The 25168-nt window shown below is 42.0% G+C and overlaps 1 protein-coding gene across 1 annotated transcript; it reads right to left on the bottom strand.

Moving 5' to 3' along the window:
- Positions 1-2473: 2473 nt before the first annotated feature.
- Positions 2474-20787, bottom strand: znf574 (zinc finger protein 574). The gene is made up of 10 exons (XM_069656369.1): positions 20744-20787; positions 18313-18479; positions 12228-13410; positions 11920-12134; positions 11422-11601; positions 11105-11199; positions 7382-7476; positions 5371-5519; positions 4875-5162; positions 2474-3483 (listed from the first exon to the last, which is right to left on the bottom strand). Exons 1-10 carry the CDS (start codon positions 20754-20756, stop codon positions 2884-2886), a joined length of 2985 nt encoding a protein of 994 aa, XP_069512470.1. The 5' UTR covers positions 20757-20787; the 3' UTR covers positions 2474-2883.
- Positions 20788-25168: the final 4381 nt, after the last annotated feature.

The raw sequence follows: 25168 nt of genomic DNA, 5'->3' as shown, positions 1-25168 counted from the left end.
GGGGAGCGTTGAAGAAGTTAGGCATATGTTCGCTAAAAGTAAGCTAACGGTTAAACGGTTGTAAGCTAACGGTTAAACGGTTGCAAGCTAGTTCTTCTACACCCAACAGAACATTGGTTGAAATACGGCTGTTAAAAATGGGTTACAAAGACCACATTAAAAGACTTAAACTATAACTACACTTAAATTTAATTTAGAACTGTTCTGAACGTGTGAATAAACCCTTCATGACTGCCTGAATATTATACTTACCTGGAGGTGTAGCCAAAAACAGAGCTCCTGGTGTCCTCCACCTGCGCGGGACACTGTGATGTCAGCGAGTTTCCTGCCGCGCGAGCTGAATATGCACATTCTCTCCTGAGGGTCACTTGGGTATTTTTAGTGTTTATGATATAAAAAGAGGTGAGAATCAAAGGGATGCCCAGGGTGAGAGCAGCTATACTGAATCTGCTTGTTCCTGTTTTTTCTTTTCATTTGAAACAAGGACATTCCTGAATCTGATGTTTATTTTATGCCCATGTATCTGCATAATTGCCCATTTCATTTGGTTGTATGAAAAGATAAAAACCCTCTTCTCACTGCCTTTTCTACAGCTTATAAATGCCATGAATAATTTAAGAACATGATTGCAAAAGCCATAACACATGCAAGCATACACAGTGGTTTATATCCCTCTCAGCTATGTACATGCATGATTATAAATCATTTAATGGATATTGGTTTGCGTGTTTTGTTTTTTATTCAATAAGGGGCAAAATAAAAAAATACTTTGTTATATAAGTTTTCAGTGAAAGAAAAATATTTTCTGTGAACCAGTGTTTTTGTTTATTTCATATTTCATCATTTTAAAGACCAAGTGCATATTCTGAAGGTAACAGTGGACTATATCCACATGATGGGTCACAGTTTCATGGTTCAATTTAGTTTTTGAAATATGACCAGTCACAGGTACATCTGTCTGATGTTTGTTTTATCATTTCTAGACATTAAGCAACATATGCATTTATTTCCAGTTATATTAAATGCTCCATTGCCATTGCAGGAAAATTGCAGTTTCCATAGACATTTTTGCATTTTCTTGGGGGGAGGGGCTAATCACATTGAAATTATTTGACGTGCACTTTTAAAAATTAAGAAGCTGTACTTTTTTGACCATATCCAATTTTTACGATTAAAGTTTGCTGTTTCAGAAGCAAGATCTAATGCAAATAAAACCAGATCAGATCCAACAGCTAACATTTTTGCCTGATCACAGAACGAAAAATTTTACTTACAGCCATAAGTTAAACCAAAGGCCCCTGAAAATCTGAATTACATTTGAATTTGGATTTCAACTCTGTGGAGAAAAACTGTTCTTTGTTCATCTGAGATCCGAGCCAACCATGAGCTAAGAATAAAAAACACAAGCTTAAAACTGAGCTAAAACGTGGACACAGTCAGACAGTTTACCGTCCTCTGTACAACAAATGGGCCATTACACAGCAGTCAAACTGCTCCAGAGAGCATACGAGTCTCACGTTTTCCCCTCCAGCATCAACAATTCCATTACACATCTGTGTGTTTTCAGTTTTCAATGTTAGGCAGCAGGTATGATAAACGGCACTCCAGCAGAATATCAGCTCTCAAGATTCCCTAGGAAGAGAAAAACATGTATTTATCGACTGGTTGCCTGTTGACTCTCTCAGAAAAAGAAATGAGGAGCTGCTACATTCCTGGCACGGGCTTCTTTTTGCTTCTCAGGAGCCCTCTATTTCAAGATACACTTCTCAATCTGCAGAAATGCTGCCATTTCCCCATTTCAGTTCCCTGCACAATCATCAGCATTTCTTCCTCCATGACATGAAAACAAACTAAGACTGAGTGCCTCAGTCTGTGTGTGTGTGGGTTCAAACCCCCCTGTCAGCAATCACTGGGTGGGAGACAGCCATAAACTGCACTTTAGAAGCCTATAATGGGCTGCAGCAGCGCAGGAAAAACTTATATCATATCATGCCTCTTCGCATTCAGACACAAATAGGATCATTATTTTTGATAACTATACAGCAAGCGCTGGATAATTTCATTGCACGACTTGCCACTGCGTAATGCTGTACTTCACCTAGATCATCATAAATCTTGTTGTATTCCAGTTATTATTGTACTTAATTACCGCACCAAAACAATCAATACAATAACATCTTACAAATTATTGGAACATTAGTGTTGATCTATGCACACTACTCTACATCATTCTGTCTTCCACTAACAGTAGTGTGCGTGTAACAGAAAGAAGCGGAGTTGTTTGCAACGCTGCACACCGACTTGTGCTGAGTGGGTCTGTCTATTTCTCAGCACAAGGCCTCGTATTGTTTGTCAAAAGGCACAAGTGGCAATTTACAGCAGGACCAATAAAGTCCTTCCCATCTGATGTGATGGGGGCAATGCCCTCACGTCATCCACGTTATAAAGTGATGGACGCTCACAAGTGTGAAAGCTGAAGCGTTTTATTATAAAGAAAGCAGAAGACATTTCATGGGCCACCGCCGGTTCTCCCCTAATAAATTGAGGCTGTAAACGTTCGTCTTTATACAATCGAGGGGCAATTTTGCAGCCTGTTTTTCAATCAGTTTGAAAGACCAATTTAAGGAACATTCTGCTCTCTTGAGCGTTTAATCTGTGTGTCAACCTTTAATTTAATAGTGTTACACTGTTTCTCAATCAGCTTTCTGCACAAGAAAGTTTGTATTACTACACAGGGTGGGACTTACTTATCAACCTATATACATTTAAAGATAATTACTGTATATCCTTCACTTATCAACATTTTCGAGAATCTATATACTCTCTACTAATCTTTCACTCCTTTAATGTGTCGTCCTTTTCACAACAGTTTTTAATCAGCCTTCATACAGTCTCCTCCACTATAAACTCTATAGCATGCTGTGGGGACTGGCTCGTCTCCACCATCGTGATTTCATTTCCATCCATGGTGATTGTGGGAACAGTAATGCCCTGAGCTCCCAGAACAGAGGAAGGCAGGATGACAACCTGTGAGGCGCCCTCAATGCCACTGAGCTGATCAGACGGAATCATGACGGTCTCAGTACCCCCTTCAGCCCCCTGCAGTACATAGATAGTCTGCACTGAGCCAGGATCCATCTCTCCTGTAGTGGCCAGAGAAGACAGCACCTTGGCCCCCTCCAGCACCTTCTGAACATGGGCTGCTTCGGCTTCATGTGCCGCCTGTGCAGCCGCCTCCAGAGGCAGGTCTCCGTGTAGCCGGATGTGTTTGTCCAGGTTGGAGCGAGAGCGGAAAGCAGCCGGGCAATGGGAACAGGGGTAGGGCTTCTCCCCACTGTGGGTGCGGGCGTGCTCGGTGAGCCGGGCGGCCACGCTGAAACTCTTTCCACAAATCCAGCAGCAGAAAGGTCGCACGCCGCTGTGGATGCGCTCGTGGTCCTGCAGGTGTGGCAGCTGGCGGAAGCGCTTGCCACATGTGGCACACTGGTGGAGGAATAAAGAAAGGAGAGGTTGACAATAGGAAGGTGCACAAAAATATAATAAAGGGTAAGAGGACAGGGGAAAAGTGCAGTTATGTTCATAACCATGACAAAGCACAAGCTCGACTGCAATTAATATTTTCTGAGAATTCACATTATATTTTTCTGCTGAGGCAGCACTTCTCGTTGGGGTTGAGGAAGAGTAGAGAGCAGTATGGGGAAGACAGAAGGGGGAGATAAATCCAAAACAATAAAAATGACACAAATGTATTTGGAATTATTTTTTTTATTGCTGAATCTGTCGGGTTTTTTCTTATCTTATCTTTTTCTTCACACAATAAACCAATTAACTTTGGTTTACAAAACATACAATTTTTTTCTTACAAAAAGTGCCTTAAGATGTCCTAAGACATGTCTTGTCTTGATTTTTTTGTTGGAAAAAGTTAACGCCAAAATATTTGTCAATCAACCAATCGATTATTAATTGCAGTGACAGACAGACAGACAGACAGACAGACAGACAGACAGAAAGAAAGAAAGAAACCAGCGTGCTGAGAGCGTAATGACCTCTCAAAGTTATTACACCAACAACAATTCTAACGTCGTAGCTTTCCTGCACCCTTGCCTTCGCTCTCTGCTTGTCACCACCTGAGCGCAGACAATGGAGTACAACTAGATACTTGATTAAACCTGAAGCACTACAAAAGAATGACTCTGTTTGTGCTTTGCTTTGATTCCTACTGGGGACACTGAGATTGAAACTGTAATGCTTGCTGTCAGTTTTGCGGTTTCAGTATCTCTGAAATACACTCTAATAAAATTACCTTTCCTGTTGAGTTTGCTCTTCATACACTCAGCAAATTCAGGTGGTCTTACAGGAAGGTATATGATTTTAATTCGGGTTCATCCCTATAACTGCCTGTATGGTTGAGGACCGATACTCCTTGAACCTCAGCATGCCTGATAGAAATGACTCAAAGCAAAGCCACAAACATTAAATCAATTCTACAGTCAGACGTGCGGCGATGGGCTCGGGTGGGTCTATAGTTGATGTCCTGCCTCATCACCAGAGCAGCAGAGAGAGAGGGAGAGAGTCCCAGAATAGTAACAGGCACAGAGGGGAGCTGACAGGCCCTAACTCAGGCCTGCCATTAATCACAGGTACACAGGGAGGGAGGGAGGGAACACCCGTAGGACACACACTGCACAAATGGCCATGGACCGGAACTGGAGGCATGGCCACAGCTATGAACGGGTGTGACGATGGGGGGTGAGGCAGAGCTGGATTTTAGTTGGAAAAACAGGTGTTGAAGAGTTGTGTGAAAAATATGATTCAGAAGGCAGAGAGAAATCACCTTTTAATAAAGCACACACACATACAACCAGCTTTCTTACCTCAAAGGGCCTCTCATCAGTATGTGTCCTCATGTGAACATTGAAGGTGGAATTGTAGGCGAATTCCTTGTGGCAAATCTGACAGCGGAAGCGGGGTCGGTTTTTGGACTTGCCGAGCTTTCCATGGAAGTGGTTCAGCACGTGCTCCTCCAGGGTACTGTTGGAGGTAAATCGACGGCGGCAAGGACTCACTGGACATTTGAGAGGTGTCTGGCCCGTGTGGGATAACCGATGGAGGTCGAGGCCCTCCTGGGTCATGCAGCGGTGGCCACATAGGTCACACTCAATCTGAGGGAGGAAAAAAGAAAGGGGGCAATTAATGAAAAGAGAAAAGGTTGGTGTCTTTTTGTTCTATCTGGGACATACTAACGTCACAGTTTCATAAAGACACAGGACCTTTATTAGATATCGACCCCATTTTACTAACCCCACATTTCCTTCAGCAGCTTTTCAAAAAAAAGTTAAGGATCATTTTTTGATTCCTAGCTCTCCCAACCTGTCCAGTGCATCGTCCCCGGCCCTGACCCCGTCCACGACCAGTGTTCTTCTCCTCCTCTGTGGTGGGGCAACGCTGCATGTGGATTTCCAGCACCGACTGGTTCACAAACTGGGACTGACAGTGAAGACACGTCGCTGGCTGCTTGTCTGCAATGGGACAATGTTTTAGTCAGGTGGTCCTTGAATCCAACAAAGAATTAATGAGACGTAAATAGTGTTGTTGTTAGTAATTAAACAAAAGGCTCTTTCCATTGAAGACTATTTGTTCCTTGAAGAACAGGTGCAAATAATAAAATTAATGATGGCTGAATTACATTTAGCTGCTTTAGCTTCAGGGTCCTTGAATCACGGAAACACTTAAAAAGAACAAAGTGGTCATCAATATTATTTGTAACACCTGGGCTTTTCTCTCTATGACAAGTCAAAATGTTTGCCTTCAAATAAAAAAGGCCCTTTCGTCAGTTACTCCCCCCCCCCCCCCCCCCCACACACACACAGACATTTTTTAAAGACGTATCAGTGTTTCAATAAAAAAGCTGAATCAAAAATGATTTGTAGTATCAGTTGATCTGCCTGGCTACTCCCCCAATTGAAAAGTATAATGTGTATAAAATGTATCCAGAAAAAAAAAAGACCTGGGTTATATGTTCTGTTAAGTTGTGTACATACATCATAAACCAAAACTAAACAGCCAGCAGACTGTTTACATTAGCTAACGCTACTTTGGAATGAAAGGAAATAACAAAAATATGCTAAGACTAAATGTAACAGTAAAAAAACATGATTGTTATAAAAGTCTAATTGGATGAATTTCTACCAGCAATGTTTGATACAGCAAGCTCCCTGACTTTGTCAAACTCCATTGTTTTGATCCAGAGGCCTCGGGCAGCAGAAATTACGCTCTGTGCCTTTAATAGATAAAATGTTGATAGCAAAAATAGATCACACTTTCCCAGAGCCCCATGTAACATCTTTAAGCTGCTTTTGTCCAACCAACAGTCCAAAACCTAAAAAGAAATAATGAAGCTTAACATAACAGACATTATGATATAAACACAGACAAAAAAGGCAGCAAGCATCACGGCTGAGAAAAACATCTTGAAGCTTGTGTAAGTGATTAATTGGGTTTTAAAAATGTTGTAGATTCATTTAGTCAGTGCACATGGCTGATCAATTCATCAACTAATCACTGCAGACCTAATCATATGGTGCCCTGGTTGTATTTTGGCAGAGCCAACCACTCTCTCACTGGGTTGCTGTTGGAAACCTGGCTGGGAAAATCGCTGACACTGATGGTTCATCAGTGCGTCCATGGGTCGTCACGCTAACATCTTGCAATCTGCTAACCATCTGTACTGTTTATCCCGGTGGGGGCGATCCACTCTGCTCCCCATTGGGACCCTCTAATTAAACCTTTAATAAGGCCAGTCTCAGCCTATGGCCCTGGACTGATCAATGGATCAATCCCTCCAATCATCTCTCTCAGAAGAGCCACACACCTCTGACCCCTGCTGCACGCTGACTCTTCAGGCTTAGCTAATGAGGTTGACGTTCAAACGCCCCCCAATTCATTTGCCTCCACCTTCCTCCGCCGATCCACATGGGACGCAAATCAATGGAAAGTCATTGACCTAATGCATCGGAGGAACAATGCACATATAACATGGATGTATGTTTATGAATAAACAAGATGGGCCACCCAGGCGAGCTGATGGGGGCATTTATCGTCGTCTTTGCATTAATCAATAGTAATTCAGTGCATGCAGGACTGATAAGAACATCATATCTAATTGGTTTCCATTACAGGCAGGCACAGGGGCTTGCATCTCATGATCTGCTCAACACGTTTGGTCTCATTGTTAATCTTCATGATCGTTATCATACAGAGAGATAGACGGACACATTGATGTGTTTTAGGATACAGCAGCACACCCCAGCGCTTCAGCTAGTGCATATATTGTTTTGTATGGATGACAGGACCAAGCTGACGCTGAGCCCTGAACTCTCACCTTGATGAGTGAGCGAGTGCAGGTCCAGGTCTTTCCTTCGTTTGAAGGCCTCTCCACACTCTGGGCAAGGGAAAGGATGGCTGGTGTGCAGCAGTCTATTTGAAACACAAAAACACACATTTCAAACTAGTGCTTTAACTATTTATACTGTTGACAAGTATTCTTTATTCAACCTTGTTTTAACCTAAAAAAGAATAACTCCAGAGAGGGAAAGAGGGAAAAAATGCCTCACAGGTAGAGGCAAAAGTCATACGAACAATCGCATTAAATAATCATGATAAGTTTGAATGTTAAGACTCAATAAAGAGGGAAAGTTGGGTTCAGTTTTAAGCTGCCATCCTATATGTGACTCGTAGGAGGATTAGCAGTATGTGCTTAGCTGTGCTTTAGGTTAAATAAGGGGTATTAGCTGAGTGTATAAAGGCTGGAGATAAAAGAAGAGCAGTAAACTAGGAGGAGTCAGAGTTAGGACATGAAAGACTATATTTATCTATTGCATAACATTACTCTGGATATAGCCTTAGGGGAGGAGAGAAATGTTAGGATGTATTCACCTAATGCTGCATCAGGCCTGCTTTTACAGCATGGAACATATATAACACTGTCTCATATTCAGAGCAGCACAGATGATGTTGAAGTTAAGGAGACACAACGCTCCACTCAATATTGCATACCTACCAGGTTATGTATTAAGTGCGGTATGTTACGCCGCTACAGGTGATGTGGCAGTAAGAGTACTGAACAAAACAAGACGCAGGGGGTGAGAGGTGACATACAAGGACCTTTCAAGGCCTGTAGGAGAGGCCAGGTTGTTTCTGCTCTCTGTTAAATTGACAAGAGAAATCAATAACTTGTGGACAGCTGACCCTGAAGCAGTTCGGAGGATTTAAATTTCACTCAGGGTCACCTCTTCTTCCAGCCAGATGTTCTTTAATAAGTAGTGATGACGCTGTACAGTATTAGTGGTTCACTCTGGTGTACACTGACGAGAGCTAAAATGATGCATGATTAATTGATTCATCAATAAATCTTCCACGAAAGGAAACTGAGAATCTTTATTTTTTTAGTTCATTCTTGACCTTGGAAATCGACAATAGCATGACAGCAGTTTGACACATGGGCAAACTCCATCTGGTGATGAAGACAGTGAAATGCATGCAGAAAGCTCTGGTGGACTTTGACTCAAAGCTAGTGTAGGCAATTTATTTTATAAAGTTTTCTATTTATATTTTTGGATTTTGCCTTTATTTATAGGACAGCTTGAAGAGAGACAGGAAACGCGCGGAGGGGATGACATGCACCAAATAATCGGCAGATCGGGAGTCAAACCTGTGATCAGTGCATCGAGGACTGTAGCGTCTGTACATGGGGCGCCTGCCCTACCAACTGAGCCAAACCAGCACCTCGCAATTTAATTTAAAATAATCTTTTGTTACATTTTCGAAAACTGTTTCACATCCCTACAGCAAAAAAAATAAATAAATGCTCTGTTAGAAAAAAATACAAAATCTGATGTCTGAGACTGTCACAGTCTGTAATGACTTTGTGCCATCATTTCATTCTGACTGTGCAAACTGTTCCTGAGTCTTCAACAAGCTAATGCGAGATTAGTTGTACAGGAAGGGCAAAGAAAAGACGTTCAATATGGCTAATGATAACAATGTCCTCTCCCCAACATAGGGATGCAGGATATTATCGGCCCGTTATCGGTATCGGCCGATATTGGCTTAAAAATGAACTATCGGATATCGGCCAACACGCTGATATCTGCCGATATAATTAACCAATAAAATAATGGGCTGCTGCATACTTGATTAAATGCCTGACCTTGGTGCAATGTCCCCGGCGCAAAGAAGACCTGCGCGGCGCAGCGTGATGACGTCACCTGTGTCTACCTGCAGCATGAGAGAGTTAGAAGCCAAAATGTCCGTGGTGTGGAAGTTTCTCAAAGTGTCCGAAATAGATAGCAATACTGCTATTTGCAATGACTGCTCAGCTTCGGTGATGCGAGGAGGAGCCAAGGCAAAGTCTTTCAACACTACAAACTTGATTAACCATCTCAAGACCCGTCACCCCGACCGTTGTAACAAATGTGATAAGAGTATCACCATTATACTGTACGCTAATTCCAATACAGAGGAGAGTTGATGATCTCTGCAATAAAGTGTGTGGGAAACAAATATCGGCATCGGTAATCGGCTAAATGAGTTGTACAATATCGTGCATCCCTAACCCAACACCATCTAGTGGAGTCAACCTACAACCTACACCTCAAAATCTTTAACGTATCACAACATGCGTATCTTTAGGTATTTGACTTTTTCAGGACAACATTATTTTGAGACAATCATCGTGGACATCATATGAAGGAGGTTTTCCACTATTTTATAGAGAAAATTTAGAAACAAACTCAACTCTCAACTAGTGCAGCAGAAATTGGCCAAAGGGGTGTTTACTGGTTTCCAGCCGGGATGCACAAACCCAAGTTTATCACTTTTGATACCAATTCTAATAACCAAGCTTTGGATATACAGCCTATACCGAGTAAATATGCCATACCAGAGTTCAATTTATAAGCTTTGCAGCTCTCTGTGTAGGGCCTTGATTTAAGTGTGTCGGTAGTGTAGCACTGCCCCTGGAAACATTTGCTTTGCAGGGATTGTAAGTACCTCTAGAAGTTGTTGTCGTAGCAAATTCAAAACACCTCCAGAGAGCTGTAACTTTATCTCACTCAATGCAAGAGGGGTCGCTCCCTCCATCTGACTTTGAGCAAGAAGGCTGCCCAGTGCACTGCTAATGTGCGACTTAGTACATGCACATAAACATAGATTTGAATTCAATAGATCAGGCCCATTGTCACCAATACAAATCAGACTCAGTATTGGACCAAGGTCCGATCTCAGTATCGGATCACTGCATCCCCAATTTCCACAACAGGCCTGTGGTTTTAGCAGTCAATATCAAGACAATCACCAGTGTTGTACACAAGTATTTAGGGGGCTATGGATTATGTATCTTTTTCTGCTTTTTGGGCGTGCAAGACATTTAAGCACCAATTTACAGCTTGCACTTAAAAGTGTTCACATCCACATGTAGATCACTGTCCTCCAGGTAAAAGAGTAGTCAATTTACCCACTGGAAAGCCTTCAGTCCATGCCTTAACCTCGGTTTTATTTGACATCCAGTGTGCGACAGACAAGGCCAATAAAATACACATACACACACAGTATATCTGCTCCCCTTTGCTCATCCAGGTAGGAAAGGACCAGACTGTTCCCCTGTCCTGGATTTATCGTTATCATCTTAATTTACTTGGCCTCTGTCTGTCAATCATATGCGGCTGAGGCTCAAGGGCACCCAGACATCTCAGTCAGCGCGTTTGCTACACAGCTTAAAGGTCTTGCTTGGTAGTCGGACACGGCTCAGCTACTACGGCTCCTGGCAAGGGGGAGGAGGTTTATCTAAATCCTGTCCCGGGCTCTGTTTGGAACCATAATTCTGATGTATTTCAGCATTAAACACGGCTGAAAAAAAATGATAATTATACTATTGATAATGTCTGCTCTACATTGAAATCAAGACGTTTACTGCTAGTTGGAATACACTGCACAGTATGTGCTGTAAGTTGTTGTTAAATGTGTTAAAGTCATTTCCACCTACACTCCTGCAAATAAAGAATGCTGCATGACTAATTTAAGCAGAGTGTAATTGTTGTGTAATTACTTGTGATGGTTAAGCTGGTCTTCCGTGTTGAATCTTGATGGGCAGTGTGGACAGGAGAAGAGATGAGCAGCTCCCTCATTGTCCAGAGTACACACCTGCGTTCAGGGACGCAACAGCGAAGGTCAATACAAAAGGATTTCACTAAAAGTGAGTTTCGGAAATATTCTTTTTGACATTTTTTTCAACAGTTTATTTCAAAATAAGTTAAACATTAACATTTCAAAAGTGCGAACCTCTCTCAATGCACTGTGCTCATATTTTATGGCCTTCAATTTGAGAGGTATCTGAATAAAAGGGAAAATGGTAAGAGACTGTACCGGTTTGCGTCCACGCTTGCGCCGTGGCTGTGTTGACGTGTGAATGCGTTGATGTCTCTTCAGGGTGGCTGCCTGGGAGAAGTTTTTGCCACAGACATCACAGCTGTAGGGCTTGTTGCCCGTGTGGCTCATGCTGTGGCGCAGCAGGCTCTGGGAGTTAGTGAAGGACTTTGTGCACACCTTCATGACAACAATAATAGGGATTAGAGCCACAGCTGGATTTACAATTGCATTAGAGTGAGGTAATAACATGGTATACGGTTTGATTTTCTTATTCTAATTTTCGAAACCACTCTCATTGTGCACACACACACAGGAGAACCTGTCAAATATAATGAGGCTGGGGGTTCAAATTGTGTCTGCCTCAACCATAGCCACTTGTGAAGCATTACATCATCTCATAAATGTCAGCTACGTGACATAAATGACATTTACATCAAAGGAAATTATCCCTCAAACTCAAGAAAGGACACGTGTTGATTAAATTCTGAGTGGCACCTTGCATGTGAAGAGCTTTTCTCCCGTGTGGCTGTAGACGTGAGTGCGGAGGAAGACGCGTCGGGTGAAGGTTTTGCCACAGTAGGGGCAAACGTGAGGAAGTGGTGTGCGGGCCCAGTCCTGCAGCAGCTTGGCAGGTGGAGGATGGTTTGTGTTGTCGGAGTCTGCTGCAGTGCTGCCTTCTAATTCCTCTTTGGCACCTGAACCCTTGTTTCCTGACAACACAAAAAAGTATTTAATGAAGAACCAAAACATTCTGCAACATTTTTTCCCCCAAATGGGCTTAAATTATATATATCTCGACTCACCTTTGAGCGCATTAGCACCGCTCACAATCCTGAACGAGGGTCTGCTTCTCTTAGAAAGTGGTGAACCTGATTCACTTGCAGAGGCTGGTGGAGAAAGCAGCCGCTTTGGTGTATCCTGAAGTTTAGCAATGGCAGTTTCATCACCAGTGTCAGCTCCAACCACCACCTCTGCCCCGCATGTAAAGCTATGCTGCCGGCGATGGTACAGATACTGGGTGGTGTTCATGAAGGTCTCTCCACACTGGAGGCAAACGTGTAGCGGCTCCTTCAGGTCGTGCTTTTGCTTACGATGAGTGACCAGCCCTCCCTCCTCGCTGAAGTTCTCCCCACACTGGGCGCACATGAACAACTCAGGCTGTGTGAAACTGGAGGTGATGCTAGTGGTGGAGGGAGCGGCATCCTGTTCCTGCTCAGCAGTGCCATTGGTCTGCTCAGAAACTTCCTCTGCTGCTCCTTCAGGAACCACTACCACCTTTTCCTCGCCTTTCTGTTTGTGTTGCTTGCGGTGGTAGAGGAAAAGGGTGGTGTTTAGGAAGCTTTCACCGCAAACAGAGCAGTGGTGTAGAGCTTCCTCAAAGCCGTGCTGGGTCTTACGGTGGGCCACGAGTTCAGACACCAGGCCGAAGCATGAGCCGCAGTCAACACACAGGAGCACAGGTTCAGGCTTCGGCTTCTTGTTCGCCCCTCTCCTCTTGGGAGACGACTCCTCTGGATTAGAGGTCGAAGCAGCAACCTCAGAGACAGGAGGATCAGAGGTCTGAGCTGAGGGAGTATCTTCATCTTGCAGGCCCTCTTCCTCTGATACAGCCTGCTCCAATGGTTCTGGCTTAAGATTTTGGCTAGTTTCACTCTGCGCGAGAGAAGAATCATCTGGGTTTAAAGTTGAATCAGTGCTCTGAACCTCAGCGGTCTCCGGCTCAGGTTGTGAATCAGGTTTTGAGTTGCTCCCAGTGGCGGACTGCTGACATGTCTCTTCTTTACGGTGTTGCTGCCAAAGGTCCAAAGTCTTAAAGAGTTCATCACAGTCCCCGCACTGGTAGAGGATTCTGGGCTGGTCTGATGTCAGTTTTGCACTGACTGCAGCCTGCTTGAGTACATTCCTGACAGGTTGTACTAAGGAGGGTCCTTCCTGGATTTCAATCTGTGGTACTGCAATCGTCCTTGATATATTTATAAGCTGTTGCTGCGAAAAAAGGAAAAAAGAAGTCAGAGATGAAAGTTGTACATGTTCTGTGTGTCTCTGTGTAGAACGGAAATGACTTATTGTAATCAAAGCTATTTAAACCTGCTGTGTTTTTAATATGTTTTACTCTTTTTGGCAGATGAGGGAAGAAAATAAAGTGTTGGGGTACTGAGGTCAATTAGAGCAGCATGCATTTAGAGCCAAGGTTCCTCTGAGAGCTCCAGACAGCCAAAGATAAGGCCTCAGTCTGGACGATAACTATCAAAGGCCCATCAGGGTTGAGCGGGTCACTCCACGGGGTTTTACGTTTGCTCCCTCAATCTAACCGGATGATAAAAACAGAACATCAAGGTCGAGGTTAAAGACGTCTGAAACTGCCTCAATCATGACAGTTCAATCAGTCTCACATACAGTTATGATCAATGGGATTAGGTTAATGCAGTCTGGAATGGAGGTACTGAAGACAACCTCTGGTCCGTCTCTTTCAGAGCATTCTGATTACATTAACACACATTTTCCCTTAGGCATATACACACTGCATGTTGAAGTATCCATGACACAGCTGGAAGAGTGCTGAAGCAGGCTCACAGGTCTTGTGCTCTGCTTTGAAACCAGCAGAATTAAGTCGGGGTGGAGGGACATTAAATATAAGAAAGTGTGTCAATGGTCCTAATTAGTGTAACCCCTGCCTTGAGAATAAATCAACATTTTTAACAACAATCTCTAATCATACTAAGAATACCCACACATGTTGGTCATTGTTGGGCCAAATACTCGATGATCCTCAAAGAAAGACGTGTATTAAACTGAAACATCTTCACACCAGGTATGAATGTGGTCAAAGTCTGCACCACATTTCATCACTAGTACAGGCACTTTTCATGCAGATATTTTATAAATTTAATTCCACACAGGCTTTTAAATGTTCTGTTGAACATTCAGAACGACTTGGTTGATTTGCTGCTGAGTTTGACTAATTTTGTTTGTGCTCCTACAACAAATATCTTTAAAATACTGCAAGGTCTTTGTAAGTGGTTTGTTTAATTTGTTATTTTCTGAGGTATGTGTCATTACTTAAAATCTGAGGCAAAACATTTTATCAAAGGTGAGGAACAAGTCACTTAAAATCCCTAATTCAGGTGGATTTAAAGGGTGGTACAGAAAAAAACTTTCCCATTTCTGACAAAATGCTATGTAGTCTACATCTCTCAAAACATCAATCTGGATTACTCCAAACAAGTTCAAGATTGGTGTTTTAAAGCTGCTGTGAGGATCTTTCTGTTTGTGTTGATTTTGGCGCCCCCCTGTGGACAAAGCCGTACCTCTTAGCTCTTCGCTGATGTTGTCCTGTAAATGCTTAAGTGGTGGTTTTTAACAAAACAAATCTCACCCTGCTTTCTTTAACAGTCATATGTATCACTCACTTTAAATGTTTGCCCTGGAAAATGTAAACAAAGGCAGCGTGCAGTTAATCGCTTCACCTGACACCTACCCCCCCACCTGCAGTTTCAGGCATTCAAAATAACAATATAGAAATAATCAATCTTGTCACTGATGGTCTGGTTTGCTTTTGTTGGTCATATAGAGTTTAACCTGTTTCATAACCAGCGAAAAACTCCTCACAGGAGCTTTAAACTAACTTAAAATCTAAAGACTGGTTCCCTTTCATTCGATTCGCTCGGTACAACACATATAGTATGGGATATCACGCCCTTACCCTATGTGTTGTACCTCTCCTTAAGGGAACAGAAGTTATAGTCATAACATTTCGTTTTAATATTTAGTGCTTCAGCTCCTTCAGCAAGTTTGGTAGGTTGTCGATGTCTGACAATAATTGACGATTGAGCCCTGAAACGTAATTGATTTATCCAACTGACTATCTTTGCTTCGATTGTATAAGTTTATCCCCTCACTGAAGATCAATCTCAGCCTGCATAAATCTGATATATTACCTGTAAGACTCGCTTTTTAACAACACTAGTAGCAGGCCGCTAGCCTGAGGACAGAGACTAATTTGCAGTACATGTACTTCAAGTAAACTACACACTTAAAGCCAGCCTCACAACCCTTGACCAAGCAATTGACATACCAAAATAATTTTTCTGCTATTACACTCTTTTTAAACCCGAGAAAATTGATTTAAGCTTTAACACAGCAGCAGCAGTCGTGAATTTGAATACCAAATTACTCAATTATTGTTGGAGAGCTTCTACGTTAGTATGTTGATGAGGCAGATGAGTCACACTTTGGTCCATGCAGGGAATGAGAAGAAGGGCTGATAAACATGCCCCCTAATAAACCAAATCAGTGGATTAAAGAAAACTTTGACTAGATGAGGGGACAGTTTTGAGACATTATCTTTCAGAGCTTGATCATCATTTGCAGACACAGGATACAAAGTTACCCTTGGGCACTATCTGCTCTCAAATGTTCCTTCCCTAATATAGTAGCACTCTGAATTATTTCTATACATGAAAATGGAAACAAACATTTGTTAAAGAGCTCTTTGTATGCATTTGAGACAAACAGCCATTTTTTTCATAGCAAAGTCACATCACAAACACAGAAATTATAATAATAGAACTAATGAAGTGGGGATGCAATAAACAGGCTTATAGCCAAGTGAAAGCCAGAGGGCCAGGAGGTGCCCAGGTTTTATAGTGTTTTTCCAGCTGTTTCATCTATAAGAAGCCGATGAGCGATCCATCATGAGAAAGTACAGCACTGACTGATGCATCTCTCATGCTCCGCTCAGCTCCCCGCTGGCGACTCAGGATGCAATTTGTCTGTCATGAGTGTCACTGGGCTTTACGGACGTGTGTGGAAGACTGTAAGGATGGAAGTCTGGGCACAGGCTCAGACAGCCGTGCCCTGCTGCTAAACGAGGGCCAAAGACTGCTTTTAACCCTGCGGGCCCCCCGAAGCTGTCATGGGAGAGCCGAAAGAAAAAAGGGCCAGTCGCGAAGAGGCTCGGCTCAATATGTCAAAGTTAAACAGACCAACTCACCCTATTATACGACTTTCAAACTTTGCTATTCAAATAGCGTCTTTGTAGAACTCAGAATCAATGGAGCTGAGCATTTTGATTAAATCCATCCCAAAAGAATACATATTTCTAACAGGACACATCATGTAAAATAAATATTGAATACAATGCAAAACTCTGCAGGCCTTTCAATTTCACGAGCAGCCAAATCAATAGAAAAACAACTGAATTTACATACCAAAGAATACATTTCGTACACAGAGAGAAAGAAACTGTTTTTCCTCTCATCATCTTGAACCTTCATTTTTCAATATTACTGGAGCATGGGGGACATTCTGGTGATTCACCGAGCCATGCTGGTTACCATGTAAATATGTTGGACCTCAATCTGTCCTGCCATCTTTATCACATGTCATGCTCCGGATCACTCTGCTCTGATTTATTAAATACTTGCAAATGTGCCTGTGAGATAACGTCTTATATTTCTTACCATGTTGCGATTGTACTGCATCAAATAATCACCTTAAATGCACAGACGCTTTCAGAATGGAGCTCAACCAATAACTGTGATATGTTTGATGTTACCGGATGAGAGCGTATGCAAATACTAAACACGCACTGTCACATATTCCATAACATAAAGATCATTTTACACTCCATAATGAATCCACTTTTAGCACTTGTGCATTTTTGCTCATTACACTTGTTTGCCTCACAAGTGACTCATTACTCTGTTAAACAACGTGCTAATGTGTTATTTTGCCATTACGCTAAACAGAACGCAGTTCCAGGTAGCACTTAAGTACTTGGGAAAAATGTTGAGTAATTGGAGGCCTTACTGCTCAGCTATTGCCAATTTATTAAGAGGTCTGACAGACGTACTGATGCAATGACTTAGTAACTGACATTTATTAAAGATAAATTTAACAGGATAATGTATGCACATGCTCGTGTTTCAGAGGGGATTTATGCTCAGACGTTACAAGCGATGTCAAGACCTCCACATCTACTGAACACGGGATCTTTGGGAAAAAAAGTATTTAAAAAAAGGTTTATACATTTTATAACTCAAAACCTGTTTGGTTATGATTATCTAGTTTTGACTTAATTTACGGCAATCCATGCATTTCAGCTAATGAGGTCTTAACTCTTTGTAGCATGAGACAGTTGTCATAGGCCGATTAAGTTGCTCAGTATTTATTATTGGCTAACCACCGGGGTCAGCCCTACACATGGGTCTGTATGTGACTGACTCACTGACTGACTGACTGACGGTACTTTCAGAACCCTAGAGAGAGAGTTGTGACATCGCAATGGTGGATCATGGAGCTCTGGATACTTTGTTCGGGGAGTAGGCGGGGCTGCTCCTCCGCTGCTCGTCCTCTGTCCTCACCTACGTCTGCAGCGCGCACCTGCTTTCAAACATGTTGTCATCGGCCTCATAAGGACAGTCCATGTATGGTCATTTTGTGGTGCTGTGTTTTGTAACGCAATATACTGACAGGTGTTACTATTATCTTGTCTAGCCCATTAAAGTCAATGAGGGGACGCTACATAAAAATACAATATGACATCAGCGCACACCTAAATCAGATATTAATACACAGCAACGCCTTCAAGTCAGTCAGTAAATCATCGCAAACAAGTCAATGTTAAGTGCTCTGATCAAGGTCACCGTTACTATGATGGGTAGCAGCACACTGTCAATTTATGACTTAAGTTATGCTTATCTCTTCAATGTCATTCTGAAGATGTAATTTATAAGCTGCTATGTAATCGCACGTCTGGTCATGTCAGGCCACACCGTCATAGTGTTAGCCTGATTTATTCCCAGCTTAACTAAAGTTCCTGCACTCAAAACACCAAGGCACGATGACGTTATGAAAGGGGAAGTTGTTGGTTGTGCCAGGATTTACCCGAGTCTGTAGCACTGGAACTGGAACAGTGACAGGAGTGGCCCCAGATGTGTCTGGCTGTTCTTCCTCAGCGGTGCACGTCAACTGGTGCTCAAGTACCTCCTCAAGAGTGTTAAACTCTTGGTAGCAGGGGAAGCACATGTACACCGACGAACTCTCCATGGCTGCTATGGGATAAGAAATGAAAAACATTCCATTAGAAACGCAGCAATGCAAAACTGATTTAGATAAAGGTGAAACAGTGCAGGAACTCCGCATGCTTTGAATATGTAAGTCATATCACAACGTGAGCCTTGTACAGATGCTCACAGACCAGTGCATTACATTTGAGTTAGACTGTGAACATTGCCCTCTCCTGATGAAAAGAGAGGCCTGCATATATTATCAAGACAACAGCTTGGACTCAAGTGCCAGGAGGCTAACTTTGGGGCTGCCAAGATGACTCACCATGCGCCGAGTCTGGGCTAATTGTTATTTTGACCATGCAGGGGTCTGCTCAGGTGGAGACATTGCCAAGTCTCTCACTCTCTCTCTCTGTCATTTTGTGGGCCATGCCGACGCTTAGCTCCAAAGTCAATTAAATATGCGCTGTAATTGGACCGACTTGAAGTGAAGTCTGGCTCATGCTGCTTCTAAATGTAACTATAATCAAAATACAATGCTTCAAAATCACTGGATACCAATCAGACAATGCACCTCACCAGCAAAGCATAATAAGACAAGAACCCTACTGAAAGACACACATCAACACCTCTCAAGGACATCAATGTGACACACTTGGAGTTGACCATTTTAATTGGCAGAGGGGGCTAACCTTAAAGAAAAAGGCTGGTGATTTTCCATAATTGTGTCATTGCTGACACCTCCCTTGACAAAATGCTTTTAGTCTAATTGTTTACCACTTTAAAACTTCTCCAGTCTGACTGTGAGCCTCAACCCCAAGTAGATTTGTTCTCATTCAAGATGAAAATCTAAAAGAAAGTGTCCTAAATGCTAAGATTCATATTCATTAAAGGCCCTAGCACTAGATAATATCTTTTGACACCATGGCACTGTAACAGGATTAAATGACGTATCTTAGTTTGCCTATTTTTCTAATATATCCTAATTTTGATATTCTATTAGCCACTTGTGTTGTCATTTAGTCCTCATACACTTGACACTGATCACTAATTTATATTGTTGTTGTTTGTTTTTATTCTTAAGTCATTTTATTGTGCAATCTGACACAAGCATTTCCTTTTGGTAGTCACATTCATGATAAGAAGAAGAACATGTAATTCAGTGCAGCAGCGTAGCCAACTGATTGGAGGTCTATGATATAGAGTAATGAGCTTTTTCAATATACATAATGCATTTATAAGTAAGGATCTATTTGATGTCGTTTTTCTTCTTCTCATGGGGCTTGTGTATAGCTAGAAATATACTGAATGTAACACAGACAGCCGATTAAAGCATACTAATAATGCCCCACTGCCCCCTGTTGGGTGATTGTCAAGTGATGTCTGCGTTTGTTTGTGTCCCTATTAACAGCAAAAACTGTACCGTCCTTCAACAGATTGTTAGATTCAAACACTTTATTTGTGCCACACTTCCGTCTGGCAGTAGCGTTAAAGGATCAGGTGTTAGGTGGTCTGTGTCTGATTTTAACCGTTACTTGCAAACACTAGTGCTAATTTCCTCTTTGCTTTTAACAATATTCCTCAATAATGATCCTGTGGGACTTAACATGTGTCTAATAGCCGTGAATGTCATACCATGCCTTGCATTAAGGAGGTTAACCTTACTATAGTCAGTACATGTGTGTGTTTACTGCAAGTAAAATGTCACTCTGATGTTGACTGGAGGAGACAGGGAGGACAAATATAGTTACACGTATCTAAAACAATCACCTGCTAACACCAAGCCTCGTGTTAGCTCCTTTGACCCTTCAGCTGTGGGTCTGAATTGAAGTTGCACGAAGCTAACGTTAGCCTAAGCTAGCAGCTAACAGTTAGCTATAAAGCTGTTCAATCTCTGACCAGCGCCGTGTTGCTAACATGCACCGATGGCCGTCTTTCTAGCAAAATGGCTAATGTAACACTGGCGTGGTAGCTAGCAATATCACCTGCTAGCGCAAAAGCTAATGAGACAACCGCCGGATCACTAGGAGACAGCGGGAGTCGAAGCCAAACTAGCTAGCGACTAAACCCGTTTTTGCCACTTGGACCAGTAGTGCTTACTTTTTAGCACCAAGGAGAAGAAGAAGAAACGACCGAAGAAGGAGGGCGGGATATGCTTCTTCGGTGGTATAATGGCGGCGACAGACTAAAAGTTAACATTAGCTGTCTCCCCCCGTTGAAATCCTCCATACATACATGCCCGTTTGTATTATGTAAACGAAAAAGTAGAATTCACATAAAATAAGTCCATTTAATTCAGCATTACTCACCGTCCTCAGACATTATCCGTCGAGGAAATAGGACAACAACTTCAGTTTTTTCTGCATGTTAGAAGGAGCGATCTGATTGGCTGTAACGATCACTTCATGCACCAATAGTGTTCGACTACACATAACACAGAGGAAGTTTGTAGTTTAAAAGCGCGCAAATACTGCCGCAGAGTCAGTGACTGGAGTGCCGTTCAGTTAGACACACTGCTGGGCTGTAGAAGAGAGAGGATAGTATAGTACAATTTTTAGATACTAAGTAGAAATACTTGTACTTTAATTTTGAAATGTGTTTATTTTCTGCTCTGTGCTTTTACTTTGTGCACTACATTTCAAAGGGATATATTGTACTTTTCTCTTTGTGTCTGAAATTTTAAGTACTCCTTGTATGTCATTAGATATGCTACATTGCTTTGGATTTAATCAAAAAGTACATAAAGTTATGAAATTAGCTTCCCCTTTAAGCAGCCACAAAATCCAAATGCCGCACACTTGGGACAACCCAAGGGAATTTATATGGAAGCTCATAACAGCCATGCTTTCAAAGATTATTTAATGCAACCTCAATTAATAACTTTTTTTGTAATAATGGGTTAATTTCAGCCAGATGTTAGAGATTACAAGATAATTGTACACTTTAAATTAATTATTTTGACAACACTGTCCGTTTAAGTCTGCAATGTAACTTTGAGATGACCCCACAAAGAATGCATGGAAAAATGATAATAATTTATTTTTTCAGTCACTTACCCCATAAACATCTGTGCTGTATATGGAAAATGCAATTAAAAGCATGTTATTGGAAGCTAATTTAACATTATAAATTAGCCAGTTGGACTTATATGAGTAGGCAGCTGTTTGGCAGTTAGCTTCTATGGAGGCCTGGTTTTGATCACCTCTCATTTCAGTCCCAGGGAGGATTCATACGTGAAGAACAGCCTGATGTGTTGATCAATAATGTATAATCCCTGATATGACATTGTCAGCTCAGATCATTAGCTTTCTCTCGGTGGATTTCTCAAGACTCCATCTGATCTCTTTCTTCTCCTGACTATTATTCATCTCATTATCTCCAGATAACAAAGCTGGCTTTTTAAAAATAACAAAATAATTAACCTGTGATCTGTAGTTGGAGGCAGCTCTTGGCCTCCGTAGAGATAGTATAGTGCATAATCAGGATTTATACATTTTAATCTGGAAGTAGATTAAACTGCAATATTCATGAACTAAATAAAATTTGAAAGTCATGTCTTTTATATCTTGCCACATTTTATGCCCCACAAACTGTTTTATGAGACAACGCAGCGCCAATAGTAGCATCTCTAAATAAAGCCACGTTCTCTTAAAAGAAACATAGTTTGACACTTAAATTGTCCAAAGTCTGAGTTTGTTTCTGCAGCTCTCCAACGATTTATTTCAAATGTTTTTACATTTTTCACACAGTGACATTTATATCTGTCTCATGTGACTTTAAGTGCTCTTGAATATCCACAGGGGTTTATTAAATCTACACTATATAGCCTTCCACTTATCAGATTTACGCTCCTCAGAGTGAGTACAGGCAGCTGCATTGAGTGTTATATACAGAGGTCAGAGAAAGTATAGACTCGCCCACTCCACATTTCCCAGAATTACACAGTGCCCCCATGTGCCCCCCATTGGCTGATTGGGAAGATGAGCGGCTCCTCCAGACTGCTTAACCCGACTCCAAATGGTATTAAAGAGCCGGCCGGGCTTTCAGCCAGAGGGGGCCAGGGCCACTCAAGCTCCACAGAAGCTGTGCAGTCGACACGCAGCGGAATAACATTATTCAACCTTGACATATCATATCACCGCGGTGACGACTTAGCGGCCATGTTTTTTAACTGAAGGCTACGGTTCAGAGGCTGCAGGTCCCGGGAGAGGAGGGCTGTCATGTCATGCAGCGTTGATCGCTCACACCATCCTCACTTCACCTGTATACACCGTCCTCATTGTCTTCTTCATCAGATTTTGTTTTCATCCTTTTCATCAGGCTGCTGTTGCTTTCTGCCGGAAAAAGGTTAAAAACTATTTACTTTTCTTTCGTGAAAATTAATACATTGATATTGAGAGAAACAATCATTACACATGTATTTTCCAACATTGTAAATGTTTTTTTAGGGATGTATTTATAGAGATTGAGAAATCCTTTTGAATTGGGGTGATTATATTCTAGAGCCAGAGCGATATATCTGTTTGCCATTATTATTGGGCCGATATCAGCCTATCACAGATATATCAGTATTATGTATGTGTTTTCCTATATCCGCCAATATGGAAACTTTTTTACAGAACACTTAATGCAGAAAACAATGCATGGGGCGATTTATGAATTATGTCATGGTTGCATATTCTTTGATAAAGTAATTTCTTCTTACGGCAGCTTTTTGAGTACCTTTGGGCAGTGGCGTACTCAGGTCGTTTGAGGGGCAGGGGCAAAAAAAAAAAGGGGCACCCACTGGATGCCATGGGGCACCAGAGCGCAGAAAGTTGTGATGCAAAACAACAACGTAGGCATTTTTGGCTAAAGAGGCTTACCATGTGGGTATATTGTCTCAAATGTAGGAGTGTGTGTCCAACTAATTTTCCAGCATGTATCATTTATTCACTGGAAGGGTTTGGAGGGTTTAGCATTTTTTATCTACAACAGGGGCATCCATGAGGGCACTTTCGCTGCGTTTTGTTCAGACATGGGGGCACCAGGGGGGGCGATTGCTCCCCTTGCCCCTACCCTGAGTACACCACTGCCTTTTGGTAGTCATATTGGTGCATTGTAGAAATGTTTTTAAAATCCCTGTTAAAAAAATACACAATATATCTGCTGCTATATCTGTAATCAGCGATTGGGTATCATTCTCAAAAATTCCCATATCAGCTGGGATTGACATATATAGATTTCCCAACAAAAATTCATTTTGAAGGCTGAATCGTTCTTAATTTCATGCGTTTTTGTTAAATTTAAATCATATTGGGACACTTTTTTTGTGAGGGATTATTTATGTGTATGAGCCTGTGTCGGTAAGAGAAGAATTTACTGTGTTGAAATTGTATTTGTGCCTCCTGACACCCAACAAAGAGTTAGTTACTGCATTAGTGCAGTACAGTACTATATCACATTCATTATTACCGACATCAATTTGGAAGGGAAACCATTAGCGCACTGCATCATGTTTTTATCAACTGGAAAGGTATCACCATTACCTAATGATTTCTTTTGCCTGTACAATAACATTGACCTTCCAAAACTTCCTGTCATTATCAAATAGATCATACAATGCAAGAAAAGTGTGAGTTCCAGTTTATGAATAGAGACCAAAGACTTTGGCAGATCTTACAAGGGCAAAGTATTAATTTATGTGAGCTGAACCTGAGGGGCAGGCCTGACGGTAACCAAGACACGGGCAGAAAAGGTTCTGCAAGAGTCCATAAATATTTTCTACTTAACACGGAGAAAGACAAGAAGAAAGTTCATGGACACCCTGAGACTTCATTAAATCCTGCGTTTGAGAACCGCAGACTGTATGAGTCACTGTGAGGCGGCATGTGGGAGAGACCTCCTCGGTCCTTGTTAAGCGGCCATGAAAATATTGGCCCGTGTTTTAAAAGGGGGCTGAAGGTCCTTGAAGTCACAGGGCAAAATGAGACCTGAATTATAGAGCGAAAATCTAGGTAACAGTTAATAAACAGTAAGAACAGCAGCATGTTAATTGTCCATGAAGCCTCTGTGCACTCCTTCAATCAAACGGTGGAGGTGCACGATTTCATCAGTCAAGGTCAAAAACATTTTCACTGACATTTGCAATAGCATGGTTCCCATAACAACTGTTCTGATTTCATCATGCTCCAACTGGTCTTTTCCAGAGTCCACTGATCCAACCGACGCCGCTGCAGAGCAAAACCAGAGCTTCACTTCATTAATCCCCCGTGAAAAAGGTTTCATTCGAAGCTCAAGTAAATCCTATGACTCACGCCTGATTTGTAAGTTTAAAATGCTGTGAACATTCAAGATTTCACAATAGAGACAATTATGTCTGCTGCTTTGTATTCAGTACATTTAGGAGAAAGGGTGCCTTTGTTCATGATTAAAAAGAGGCCTAGAATCTGCCTGAGTACCTTAAAGAAAAGCAGCACTTCTTCAAGAAAAAAGGGGTTTGTTGAAAGCTCAGCGCCCACCTGCACCGAGCACAAACTCAACATTCGCTCTCTTCATCAAACTGCTCTTCATGGTGACGTACGAACTAAAACAGTCTGAGGCACCAGCAGGGAGAGATAAATGAGCGATGCATCAGTTATTTCCTCCCCATCTTCTGAACGATCATGGCTCGCTATTATCTCAAGGCCTCTTCGCCCCCAGCTCACCTTCATCTGGCTGCATCTTCACTTTAACAGCATATTTCATCACTACTG

This window comes from Semicossyphus pulcher, unplaced genomic scaffold (genome assembly GCF_022749685.1).
Source record: "Semicossyphus pulcher isolate SPU_LCO1_2020_fin unplaced genomic scaffold, fSemPul1.0.p SCAF_9, whole genome shotgun sequence".
Taxonomy (NCBI): Eukaryota; Metazoa; Chordata; class Actinopteri; order Labriformes; family Labridae; genus Semicossyphus; species Semicossyphus pulcher.
This window is presented reverse-complemented; position numbering and strand designations above follow the sequence as displayed.